This window comes from Chelonia mydas, chromosome 2 (genome assembly GCF_015237465.2).
Source record: "Chelonia mydas isolate rCheMyd1 chromosome 2, rCheMyd1.pri.v2, whole genome shotgun sequence".
NCBI lineage: Eukaryota > Metazoa > Chordata > Testudines > Cheloniidae > Chelonia > Chelonia mydas.
The window spans coordinates 496,752-510,325 of NC_057850.1; the positions used below are offsets into that span (position 1 = coordinate 496,752).

The 13,574-nt window shown below is 51.4% G+C and overlaps 1 protein-coding gene across 48 annotated transcripts in view; it reads right to left on the reverse strand.

Annotated features, from left to right (window-relative positions):
* SCRIB (scribble planar cell polarity protein) overlaps nt 1-13,574 on the reverse strand; it is a 240,891-nt gene that overhangs the window by 18,010 nt on the left and 209,307 nt on the right. For 31 of the 48 annotated variants that reach the window (XM_037891689.2, XM_037891716.2, XM_037891709.2 and 28 more), the window contains 4 exons: nt 10,229-10,393; nt 9,336-9,475; nt 8,886-8,923; nt 7,852-7,926 (listed from right to left, as the gene is read on the reverse strand). In XM_037891689.2, coding sequence (XP_037747617.1) covers nt 7,852-7,926; nt 8,886-8,923; nt 9,336-9,475; nt 10,229-10,393 — 418 coding nt within the window. The remainder of the gene's footprint in view (nt 1-7,851; nt 7,927-8,885; nt 8,924-9,335; nt 9,476-10,228; nt 10,394-13,574) is intronic. The other 17 variants (XM_043538870.1, XM_037891702.2, XM_043538883.1 and 14 more) reach the window with 3 other exon arrangements.

Sequence of the window (13,574 nt, forward strand, 5' to 3'; positions counted from 1 at the left end):
CAGGAGAAGGGAGCAGGAAGCCAGGGGCTCAAGGGGGGGGGCGGGGGGCCCTGTGAACCTAGAGAGCATAGGTTCAGGTCCCAAGGAGGGACCAGGACTCAGCATGCGGGTAAAGGCACTCCAGACCTTTCAGAAACCGCGCTGTCATGGGATGGGCGAAGACCGACCTTCCTTGAAACAGAGGGTGGAAAGCTGAAATAGACGCCAGGTGCACCCTGATCGAGGACAGCGACAGGCCCTGGAGCTTCAGGTGTAGCAAATAGTCTTGGACATCCTGCAGAGGGGCCTTCTCCGCCTGGATACAGTGATCCGTAGACCAACATGTGAACCGCTTCCATTTCGATATGTAGATAGCCCTGGTGGAGGGCTTCCTGATGCCCAGCAAGACCTGCTGGACACCGGTGGAACACTGCTGCTCCTCCCTGCTCAGCCATGCAGGAACCAGGCTGTCAGGTGCAGTGCCACCAGGTTTGGGTGCAGCAGATTGCTGTGGTTCTGGGACAGTAGGTCCGGACAAAGAGGCAGCTGTATCAGGTTGGCTGCCAAAAGGCTCAGGAGCATGGCGAACCAGTGCTGACGAGACCACGCCGGGGCTATGAGGATGACTGAAGCTTGGTCTCATTTCACCTTGAGCAGGACCCTGTGGAGCAGTGGCACCGGTGGGAAGGCATACATGAGTGCTCCCGACCATGGGATCAGGAAGGCATCTGACAGGGAGCCCTTGTCCCTGCCCTGCAGAGAACAGAACAGAACATGTGGCACTTCCTGTTCAGTCTGGAGTCCCCCACCTTGGAAAAACCTTTTCACTAGGAGAGTGGTGAAGCACTGGAATGGGTTACCTAGGGAGGTGGTGGAATCTCCTTCCTTAGAAGTTTTTAAGGTCAGGCTTGACAAAGCCCTGGCTGGGATGATTTAGTTGGGGATTGGTCCTGCTTTGAGCAGGGGGTTGGACTAGATGACCTCCTGAGGTCCCTTCCAACCCTGATATTCTATGATTCTCTGATGCCCTGACATTGATATGAAGGGCTAGGTCATGTTGCAGCCAACGGCACTGGGTGCTGAGGTCACCCAGATGGGCCCCCCAGCCCAGGTCCGACATGTCCGAGACCAAGGGGAGTGAGGGTTCCGGGGTCAAGAAGGGGACTCCCTGAAGCACCGACCTGGGATCCCGCCACCAGTAGAGCGAAGAGAGGACATGGCTCGGCTCCCAAGGGGTGCCTGCTGGGAATATAGACCGAGGCCAGCCATGTAGGGGCCTCAGATGAAACCGGGCATGGCTTACCACATAGGTGCACGTGGCCACCATCAGTCGCAGGCACGTGTGGGCCGTGGTGAGAGATTGGCTCTGAATGTGGATGATCAGGTCAGACATGGCTTGAAAACGTGTTTCTGGCAGGAAAGTCCTGGCCCGCCTGGAGCTGAGAACCGCACCGATGAACTCTATGTGTTGAACCGGTGCTAACATGGATTTTTCTGTGTTTATTAGGAGACCAGGTCACTGCAGGTGGAGTGCACCAGATCAAGGCTCCTCTGGACCTATTCCTGAAACCTGTCTTTCATGAGCCAGTCGCCGAGACACAGGAAGATCTGGACCCCTTGTCGCCTCAGGTAACCCGCCACCGGCACCACGCATTTTGTGAACGTCCTGGGGGCCGAGAACAGGCCAAAGGGCAGCGCCGTAAACTGGAAGTGGCGCCCTGCCACTATAAAGCGCAGGAAACATCTGTTCCCCAGGAAGATAGAGACATGAAAGTAAGCGTCTTTTAAGACAAGATTCGCTTACCAGTCCCCCGGAACCAGAGAAGGGATGATGGAGGCCAGGGATACCATGTGGAACTTCCACTTCAACAGAGACTTGTTGAGGCCCTGCAGGTCCAGGATGGGTCTGAGCCCCACTTTTGCCTTTGGGATTAGGAAGTAGCGGGAGTAGAATCCTCTTCCTTGCATATCCCGAGGTGTAGGAGGTTTTTGACCTCCTGAACGACGAGTTGCTTATGAGAAGGGTCCCTGAAGAGGGACGGGGAAGGGGGGGGGCAGGAAGGAGGAGTGGACAAAAATTGCAGGGTGTAGCCCCGAGCCACTATGTTCAGGACCCAACGGTCCAAGGTAACCCGCGACCAGGCCAAGCAGTAAGAGAAAAGGTGGTTGAGGAAGGGGCGGGAAGGATCCGGGAAGTTGGCTGATGCATCGCTCCCGAGCGCACCCTCAAAATGAGCGCTTCTGGTCCCCCTGGTGTTTTGCTGGGCCAGGCTCCGCAGGAGATTGGGACGTTGAAGGACGGCGGCAGTTGAACCCAGTGTCCCTTTTCCTCGTTGGCTCCTGCAGAGGCTGCCACTGACTGGGAGGTGGGGGAGGCCAGAACGGCTGCCTAGACGACTGAGGCATGTGCATCCCCAGGGAACAGAGGGTCGCCTTTGTGTCCTTTAGGCCATGCAGACGAGCATCCGTTTGATCAGAAAACAGGCCGACACCGTCAAACAGAAGGTCCTGGATCAAGGCCTGCATCTCCTGTGACAGACTGGCGGTCTGGTGCCAGGAACTGCGCCGTATGACCACTGCTGAGAAGACCTCCTGCGCAGCTGAATTGGCTGCGTCCCGGCCCATCTGGAGAGATGTTACGAATTACACCTGGTAGGACACGCACACAACTGCTGTGAATTATACCTGGTAGGACACGCACACAAGTGCTACGAATTACACCTGGTAGGACACGCACACAAGTGCTACGAATTACACCTTGTAGGACACGCACACAAGTGCTGCGAATTATACCTGATAGGACACGCACACCAATGCTGCGAATTATACCTGATAGGTCACGCACAGTTCGAATCTAGGCTGAGGCACAGAAATAAAGTCCACAACTGCAGAGTTCCCAAAAGACACTAAGTTTATTACGCTCGAGCGTGGTGCCCCCCTGCTAGCCAGGAGGGGACCCTGAATACAGATTATACAAAGGTTATATACTTTTTAGCAAAGCATGTTGCCCTCGTGCATCGGAAACCTTAGCCAATAAACAAACCCTTGTCTTATCTACCACCTATCCCTGCTTGGTGCATTCCTCGTGCTATACCAGTATGTTAATTACACAGCATGGTTCTAAAGCCATGCATCAGTAACTTTTATTATCAGGATGGGAGGCCTCACATCAAGGCCAAGAGACAGGGAGTTAGAGACTGACAAAAACCAGATACTGGGAATCAAGGCAGGCTGGAGACAAGGAGGAGGATTTTCACATGGATTCAGTATCTAAGGATTACTCCTCCTGGTGTATGATGTGCTGGCATTTAAACAATGGTGGGCCCCAAACCAAAATGGAGTCACATGTGCTAACTTTTCCTTAACAGAGAGGACCGAGCTGCCACGGTCCCTTCCTTCACCAGGGTGGCGAATTCCTGGGCCACTTCCTGGGACACAGAATCCTTGAACTTGAGGAGAGAGCCCCACAAGTTAAAATTGTAGCGGCCTGGTGATTTGCCACCTGAAGCTGGAGGCTAGCCGTAGAAAAAATCTTTCGGCCGAATAAGTCATCTTTTCACCTCTTTATTCTTAGGGGTAGAACTGGTGGGCCCCCGTTTGTCCCGTTCATTGGCCACTGACACCACCAATGAACCCGATGGCGGATAAGTATATAAGTACTCGAACCCCTTTGCGGGGGCAAAGTACTTGTTTCCGCCCTTTTCGAGGTTGGCAGGATGGAGGATGGCCTTGGCGATATTCAGGAGCCCTTTGTGAACCGGGAGCGCAACCTGGGTTGGGGCGGACGCAGAGAACACGTTAAAAAGCTTGTCTGTCTGCTCCTCCACTTTGAGGCCCAAGTTAGCTGCCACCTTGTGGAGCAGATCCTGATTCTCGCAGAAATCATCCGGTGGACTAGCTCGGGATGGTTCCGCTACCACTTCGTCCGGGGAGGAGGAAGATGACTGGGTGGCCAGGGGGGCCTCGATGGTGTCTCCACCCACCAGGGACAGTGGCCTTGGGGTGGGTACTGGCTCCTCACCTGAGGCGGTTGCCGGGACGTCCTGCACCAAGTCTGGTGCTGCAGGTGCTGGGGGTGCTGCCTGTGGTCTGTCTGATGCGGCAACCGAGGGCTGGCAGGAGTGGGGCACCGGCATGACAGGAACGCTCCATGTGTTCCAATACGGCCATTGGGACAGCCACTGGCTTTGGTGCCAGGTTGGCACCAATGCTGCTAATGTGCCTTCTGGACCCCACTCATGCTGTCTGAGCGAGGGACTAAATTGTGCCTCCGAGCCCATGAAGTTGTCTCCCTGCGGTGACCAGGGCAGGGCAGTGGAGGCTTGAATCTGAAGGCTCATTGTTGCTGCCGGAGGCTGGTTCTGGGACCAGTCTGACCAGTGCTGGGGGTAGCGGAAGTGGCGTTGCGTCACGGACTGCCCTTGAGGTCTCAGTGATGGTGACTGACGGTGTGACGAGAACTGGTACCAGGGTGATCAACGATGCCTGGGTGAACCTCCGCGCGATGACAGAGATCGAGAGTGCAGTGCTGGCGACTCATAGCGACTAGCCAGAGACGTGGGCTGACGTGGCAACCAAGAACGTGGAGACCTCTGGCTCTGTCTTGGCTCCGGAGACCCGTGTCACACATCTGATTTGTGCGAGGCCTTTCCGGTGGGCTTGCCCTCAAGGGGAGCCTTAGCCTGGTCCTTTACTGCACGCAGCGGAGGTGCCGTGGACTCTCCCGGTGTAGCAAGGGACAGAAGTGCTCCGACTGACCACCACGGGCAGTAAGAGGGAACTGAGAGGGTGCAGAGCCGCGGTGCTTGATATACTGAGCCATCAGCACAGAACTCCCGAGGGCGCCATAGCCGGCCCCACAGGTACCACTAAGGCAAAAGTCTCTGACGGCCGTGCACGTGGGCACGTGAACACCTACAATGGAATCAACATGAGCAAGCGGTCGAAGAAGAACAATTAGTTGCACTCATACAAAATGGGAAATGACTGCCTAGGAGGGAGTACTGTGGAAAGGGATCTGGGGGTCACAGTGGATCACTAGCTAAATATAACTCAACAGTGTAACACTGTTGCAAAAAAAAGCAAACATCATTCTGGGATGTGTTAGCAGGAATGTTGTAAGCAAGACACGAGAAGTAATTCTTCTGCTCTACTCCATGCTGATTAGGCCTCAACTGGAGTATTGTGTCCAGTTCTGGGTGACACATTTCAGGGAAGATGTGTATGAACTGGAGAAAGTCCAGAGAAGAGCAACAAAACTGATTAAAACATGGTCTAGGAAACATGACCTCTGAGGGAAGACTGAAAAAATTAGGTGTGTTTAGTGTGAAAAAGAGAAGACTGAGAGGGGACATGATAATAGTTTTCAAGTATGTCAAAGGTGGTTACAAGGAGGACAGGAAAAAATTGTTTTTCTTAACCTCTGAGGGTAGGACAAGAAGCAATGGGCTTAAACTGCAGCAAGGGAGGGTTAGGTTGGACATTAGAAAAAACTTCCTGTCAGAGTGGTTAAGCAATGGAATAAATTGCCCAGGGAGGTTGTGGAATCTCCATCATTGGAGGCTTTTAAGAGCAGGTTGGATAAACACCTGTCAGGGATGGTCTAGATAATACTTAGTCCTGCCATGACTTCAGGGGACTGGACTAGATGACCTACGGAGGTCCCTTCCAGTCCTACAATTTTATGAATGATTCAGTCTGTTTCAGCAGTGATTTCCCAACATCAGCACTTAAGTTTCTGTCCCTCTCTCTTCATCTGGCCCAGGGATCTGACAATGATTTGTGTCTGTGTGCACAATGAAGACATTTAGAGACTACAGAGCAGTAACCATCTGAGAGTGGCCAAAATTGTAACTAAGGGATAACGTGGGTAACAGTATTGACCAAACCCTTAGCAGCTACCTTGAGCTCTGCCAATGCCAGTCTAGCTCTGGGGGATGAACGGTGAGACTCCTGGGCCTGAGATCTTTGCCTCCTGATAGCAGATTAAATACCACTGTAATAAATGAGCGCTGGGAAACTACTCTTCATTTCCTGGCTCCCACCCCATCCTGGGCCAGGGTAACAAAGGTAATATCCCTGGGGGCTACTGTTACATCTTCCTTTTTGAAAATCAAATGTGAATTAACCCTAATATCAGCCAAATCAGCTACCCCAGACAAACAGCTTGTTAATGACACACCCAGACAGAAACACCGAGGCTGGAGGCTGAGGAGATGACCTAACCCAGCATGGATGAGAGGATTATTCTCTGCTACAGACATCTATCCAGAACTGTTATCTCTGAGGCCCAATGGCTCTCTCACCGCATGGCCACGGCTCAGTTCCTCTGCAGTGGTCTGTTCAGCTGCTGAGGTGGATCTGCCACATGGAGCCTGTGTTTGCTGTCCCTGATGTTTCACTGCCAGTGACTGGCGAGGGGTTTGTGCCTTCTGTGAGAAGCATTCTGGAGGTCCTCAGAAAGCAGAGCTCTAGTGTCCTCTTTGGCTTTGTGGAGAAGTCTCAAGTTCCTTGCATAGGACTGACCCTCAGGGTTTGTGACATTGGAGCTGCTGGCGCAGCTATTTCCTTGGCAGGTTGTCAGCCACATTCTGGTTTGAAGTTAATATTCCTCCTACTTGCAATGGAATAACTGTTCGGCATTCTTGTCCTAGTATTTCTTCTGTTCTAGTTCCCTGGTGCTTAGCTCTTTGTTAATTATGTCAGGGTCAACAGTCTCTCATTCAAACAGTTTGTCAGATGTTGGCACCAAGGTTTTTGCCCATAAGGCCCCTGTTTGGTAACCTTAAAAGCACTGGGAGGTCTGTGGTGATATTTTAACATTGCTAACAATGGATGATTTAAATCCACAATGTTTTTAAAAAAATCCAGCTCTTTGTTATTTGGATTGATTTTCCCCACAATCCCATTTGACTGCTTGTAATAAAGAGCTTGAACTGATGGATCAGCAAATTGCTAAAATGAGTAACTCATGAATTGCTCTTACAGCTCAGAGGGAGGTCACTACTCATGCCACACCACTGCATCCTGCATGGAAAGGGCTCTACGGACTAGTTTCCTGTCTCAATAATTCTGTTTCTGTGGTTCCTTGTCAGGTGCTGAATGGTACCAGATCTCTCATTTGCAGTAGCTGCCTCAGCTAAAGAGTCTGAGGAACAGACAGTGGAAAGGTAAATGGGAGTTCTGCTTGGCATAAACTCTCTGGTTTTCCATGGAAACTGCAGCTGCAACAACTTCCAGTTGTGCACAATGTCCTGTACCCAAACATCCAGTAGACTGTGAGGCTTCTCCTGTACTAGGCAAGAGGAACTTTTCATTTCTAGTCAGCTGGAGAAAAAACTCCTGGGAAGCTTTGGCATCACCCATCACAATGGTCCTTTATGAATAATTCTTACTTAGAAGGGAGATCTTCAAGGTCACTAGTGAGGGAGACATGTTCTGTTGAATACAGCTCAGTTTCTTCCCAAAGGCCAGAAGCATGTCACCTAGTCAGGCTTCCATTTAATCCCAGGGGAGACAGGGAGACTGCATCAGCAGCTCCGTTTGTCTCAGCTCCACCCATAGAATGAGCTGCAGAGACCCTTTGGCATGATTGCTAAGAGCAATGAATTAATGACCTGGTCTCCAGATGTCCCAGGAGGTGGGATGAGATCCAGGCTGGGGAGCCAGATTCACACTCTGTGACATACACCATGATTCTGCCATGTTCCAAAGACATTTTACCCACAATACACATCCCCACCCTGACGGACCCTCTATTAGACCTCTAAGTCACATAACAGAGCTTCAGGTTAGAGAAAGCCAACCAGAATCAGACCCTGATTGCTTAGCTGGCGATTGTATGAAGACAGGAATTCTGCATGCAGCTTATACCTGAATTTCGTAAACAGGTTTGGAAGAAGGAATAGCGGCAAATTCCCGGTAGTCAAACTTCTTTTCAGACATGGACTGGAAGGGACAGCAAGAGAAGAGAGAGAGAAAGAGAGAGAGTGAGCGAGGGATCAGCAGCAAGCAGAGGGCTGCAGCACACTGTGAAAAGGCTTATCAGGAGACAAGGGCAGAAGGAATGGGTTGGGTAAAGGCAATGGTGACACTTCTCATCTGTGAAAGGTGGCACCAGGACCTGCATGAACAATCGTCTATTGCAACAAGTCATCTCTGGGATATAATTCTTCATACTCGGAGGCTCAGGGCCAGCAAAGGACAGGGGTGCCTTAAAACCCTGGGCATATACAGGGTAGTCCACTGGATCAGGCACCGAACTGGGGAAAATCCAGGTTTCACTGAAATCAATGGCAAACTCCCATGGAGTTCATTGGGGTCAGAATTGTAAACCTCCATATATTCCTGGTTCTACTATGTGACCGTGGGCAAGCCTCTTCCCTTCTCTGTGCCTCAGTTCCCTTCTCCCCAGTCTTGTCTTTGTAAACAGTGAGCTCTGTCTCTCAGTGTGTGCGTACAGTGCCCAGCACTGATCTCAGCTGGGGCCACCTGAGGTAATGAAAACAGCCACAGCAGCTGGGAGCAGGTATTGTGAAGCTTGTAGAAGGTGTCTCAGGCATGAAAGGCTTGCTGAGGGTAAAACGCAGAGGCTGAACTGAAGAAGCAGAGGGGATGGAAATGGAATGTGTGGGAAAGGGACAGGTTCACAGACAAGTGAAATGGGAAACTAGGGAAATGAGACCAAATCTCAGCTGTGAAACTGGGGCTCTCAGCAACAGACATGGCTGAGCATACAGGGCCAGGTGGCTCACTCTCATGGCCTGTGTCACTCTCATGAGTATGTGAGTAGGGATCCCACATCCCAGCCATACGGTCATTCTCCCCTCCCTGGCTCGTGGGAGGCTCAGTGGGTGGGTATCCCAGGTTTAGAGACAAGACAGAGAGGGGGTGGCAGCAACTCCTACCAGCCTCCCTGGTGAAGTGACATTCCTGTGGCTGCAATCTGAAAAAGAAGAGGCAGAAGCACTGGTTAGTGAGGAATGTATTATGCACCCCTTCCCCCTTTGGCAGCATGCCTAAGCGCTATAAAGGGCTATGCCAAGCCTCCCAGACACACGGTCATTTCTCTCTCCTGTTTCTCGGGCTATGGTGTTGAGTTTCCACTGCTTGGGTTCCCTGGAGAATAACATGGCAAAGGGGTGGGGCTCTGTCAGGATCATACAAGCCAGGACTATCCTGGCTGAAAGATTCCAGCCCAGCCCTAGAAGTGCCCTCTCAGCCTAGAAGAGGGGAATTCACTCTTAGTGGGCCTGTGTCTGGGACATCTGGAAGAGTCCTGGCTAGCGCCCAGATGTTGGCCTCTCTCCCCAGTGATGTGGTGAACCCCCCTCCCAGGACACTGTGGCATACAGTACCTTCTGGAAGCGTTGGGGATGGGGTGGGAGCAGGTGAAGGCGATTCAGCCAGCTGTTCCAGTGTGCTGCGCTTCTTCCCCTCCTTGGACTTGGCAATCACCATCTGGGCTTTGAGGGCATCCTGCTCCAGAGACTTCATCCTGCCTCAGAGGATGGGGAGAAAGTGAACATCAGCATCATTGAAGAGAATTATGAGTAATGCCTTCTTCTGTGCACAGCAGCTAGCCCATGGCTCTGGGACTGAATGTCGGAGGGCAGGGATGGAGCACTGGCTCCCCTGTTCCCTCTGTAGAGGGGGTGAGGATATGTTGTGGCAGACAGAGAAAGTCAGCGTAGGAGAGAATTCAGAAACCAGCTGAATTTGCTGTGGTCAGCCATTAACATCCTCCTGACACACACACACGCGTGTGTGAATCTGGGACAGACACAGCTGAGCACTGTACACCCAAGTGAGAAGCTGCAGGGCTCTCCAGAGGTGCCTGGGGATGTGATGGGGAACCATTCAGGCCAGGAGGGGGGAGGGGAATTGCAGGTATAAACCATAAGGGCATGAGGATTATTTCAGGCACTCTGATCTCCCCCACACTCCATCAGTGCCACTGCATCCTGCCCCTCTTCTGGCATTTGTGAAATTCAGAACTGACTATGGCAGGATGGGCTCTGCACTTGGCAGCAGAGGCTCCCCAAGCTGGAGACCTTCTCTCTCTCTCATTGGTTAGATAACTGCCATCAGCCTGCAGAACCAGGGGGCAATGAGCGCTAACACACTGCAGCAGGAGGGGGGGGCGTTTCTCCCCACTCCTAGAGCAGCAGCAGAGATGGCTGCAATATGAGGCAGAAATACAGATAGGGATTGTGGAACATGCAGCTGGAGGGGCAGGGGCTGTGCACACCTGGATTGACTTCCTGACCCAGGGGTTCTTGAGACGTGACTCTGCACTGGGCTAGACACCTGAGCTGGCCTGGCCCCTGGTGCAGGTGCCCGCTGTCGGGACTGGTAGAGCTTCCTGGCCAGATCCTGCTCGTACTGTTTAATACTGTCTTCAAGAGTGGAGGATCTGAAGAGGAGGAGGAGGACGAGGAGAAGATAGTGGTGATGAACATCATAGCAGTCGACCACAGAGAGAGAAAGAGACAGACAAAGAGAGAGAAAAAAGAGATTGGAATGTACCCTGGAGAGAGGAGGAGTGAAGGGCTGATGCAGGCACTGGCTAGGATCAGACCAGGCTCCCATCTCTGAGCCTGGCCAGCACCAGCTGCTTCAGAGAGTGAGGCAGGAACACCCTGGTGTGCAATTCAGGAATAACCTGCCAATGGGGACAGCCCTTCCCAGCCCCAGCAGTTAGACTCTGACTTCTGCCCTTGGCTGGTATGCACTGGGTGGGAGGGACTAGACATGGCAGGCACGCCAGACACATGGAGGGACTGACAAGGTGCTTACACAAGTGTGTGTGTGGGGGGGTGATTGAGGCAAACAGGGTGGATGCATGCTGAGCTGGGGGAGAGGGTGTCTGTATGCACCTGTCAGAAAGGGAAGGGGGCCCAAGACAGTGGACAAGCACCCAAGGGAGGGCTGTGTCTGCCATATGCTGGATGCGTGTATCCAAAATGGCACAGGCATACATCGGGGAAAAGTGTGTTCACAAGAGGGCATGTGTGCACTGCAGAGCAGTGGAGGGATTCACAAGATGTGTTTTGCTCCCTTGTGGACACACTTCTCCCCCCCTGGCATGTGCCTGTGGCCTTTCAAACACACCCTTCCTAGACATGCATGCCAATGTAGGTGTGTGGGGGTGTCCTGACAGGAGACACATGGCAGTGATTGGAGGGGTCGGGCCTCACAGGGTACACAAGCGGAGGAGTCCAGGGGTGCTCATGTCCCAGTAGGGCCCAGGGACCATGTGGGTATGGGTGTGCGTCCTAACAGGGCACTGATGGCAGAGGTTGTAGGGGAAGGCCCAGCAGGGTGGGTGGTGGGGGGGACACACATCAGACAACTGGAAAGAAGCAGAAGACAGAAGATTAGACAGAAAGTGATACAATTTGCATTGTGCAATATAAGGAATACAGTGAGACTGAAGGGCAACCTAAACCTCCGTCTACCAAGCAGCTCATGGAGTTGTACATGGGGATCCCCTTGGAGGGAGACCTGAGCTCTGGCCCCTGATCACTGTTACACTGCACCTAGGACTGAGCCAGTTCTAGCAAACAGAGGAGACGTAGTTCTCCGGAAGTGCACCGCCTTTCGTGGTAGGAACAGAGGAAGCTGCAGAGCAGACTGAGCTCAGGTGTCTGTGGTGGCGCCATGTCATCTCATTCTGGGGGGGGAGCTAAAATATGGCGAATTACATGCTCTTTGTCAGTGCAGACACAGCCATGGAGAGGTAGCAAGCAGACAAGGACATACTCCACCTCAAGGGTCTTTAAACCCAGAGCAAGCAGGGCCTTTAATTGGCAGCCAAACCCCCAAGAATGCTGTGGAACTGAAATGCTATGTAACAGCTCTGGGGAAAGCTGGAGAAAGAATGTGGGAATTTTATGAGTCAAGAGTCCCTTGAAATTGCAATGATAATGGAGGAGTGTCAGAATTATTAATAGGTTTTAAGGCTAGAATGGACCAATAGATCTAGTCTGACTTCCAAAAAGGGCAGAGCAACTAGAAAGGGAATGTCTATAGTGCCTGGCATCTGACTCAGGCTTGAGCCCAAGATCCCCTTCCAGCCACACACAAATCAATCTGACTTGGGGCAGTGAGCACTCAGGACCTAGGTCCTAACACCATACTGGGGGATGGGTCACAGCCTAAGTCCCACTGTGATTCTGTCCAAGCCCTGTCATCAACAGTATGAATGTAGCTCAAGCTGCAGACCCAAGTCAGAAGGTATGCGTAGTGCAATATGGATGCATTAGCACAGCTAAAAGACCTGGGTGCCAGCAACTGTAAGCCCAGATTTACAATGCAGTGTGGACGCTCAAGCATTGGCTTGGAAACAGCAAGTCCACAAGCCCAGGTCCCACAGACTGGGTTTACAATGCAGTGTAGACACCCAAACACTCATTTGTTTGATCTGAAGTCAGATGCCTTTTCCATTAGGCCACAGACTTAGGAAGTTTTGTGCTGAGCATTGGGTGTTGGGGATGGCACTGCATTATACCCACTGGCTACTTCCCAATAAGATGGGAATGATGCAATGCCCAGTGGTTATTTTCCAAATAAAGCATTCAGTGTTAATGCAGCCTTAGGGCTGACAGTTTAGGTCCAAGAAATAGAGTACTGGGAGTGGGAGGTCCCTCGGCAGTATTTATCCACCCACCCTGCAGGAGGGGCATCTCCTTTCATTAATTAATATTCCACTAACAAAAACTGTGTTTAAAAGGGATTAGGTTAAGAGTTCCTTGAGTGCAGGGGCAGACTCTGCAGTAAACTTCCTTCTGTTCCCAGCAGAGAAGGAAACACAGTACACATTCATCCCCCTCACAATGCAATGCCACACCTTTACTACAACCTCAACAAATATTCAGTGTTGATCTAGGTGGTCAGGTCAGGTGTGTGATGTGTTTGTGGGTGTGCTGGCGGCCATCATTTAATTTTTACATTGCTGTGTGTAGTATGCCTGTGGCAATTCCTCAAGAAGGGCTATATTTTTGGAGATTCGTGTATCCACCCTACACACATCCACACCAGGTATCACTTTAAAGCTTATGTTAAATACGTTTAGATGAGGTACGATGTGGAGTTGTCAAGTGGTGCTGTAAGCCTTTTCGCGAGGTGAAATAATGGAACCCAAACTGAGAAAGTGTCCTTTTTTGCACAGTGCCAGAAACATGGCAATATGACTAGGACTACAGTTTTTACTGTAGAGTTAATTTCAACACTAAATGTGGTGTTTCCTGGTCAAAGCTACCAAACGACAATGTATTCAAAGACGTGTACTGGTTTTTGTCATACTGCACAGCTACACCATGAATCTGGGTCTCAAAATGTAATTGACATACTAAACCTTCATGGATTCTACATCACTTATATATAATTCCAGCATCTGTCTGGCAAACGTCTGACACTCAAAAGATGTTAGAGTCTGAAGACACTGAGTCCTTACAATGTCATTAAAGAGCCTGATGATGCTATAACTCAGCATGTGCTCCTGCTGCTGGAGGAACATTAGGCATGGGGGTGTAGCCGGTCTCATACATTGAAGTTCTGGGATCATTTTCTCCAGGTTATGCAGATACTACTGC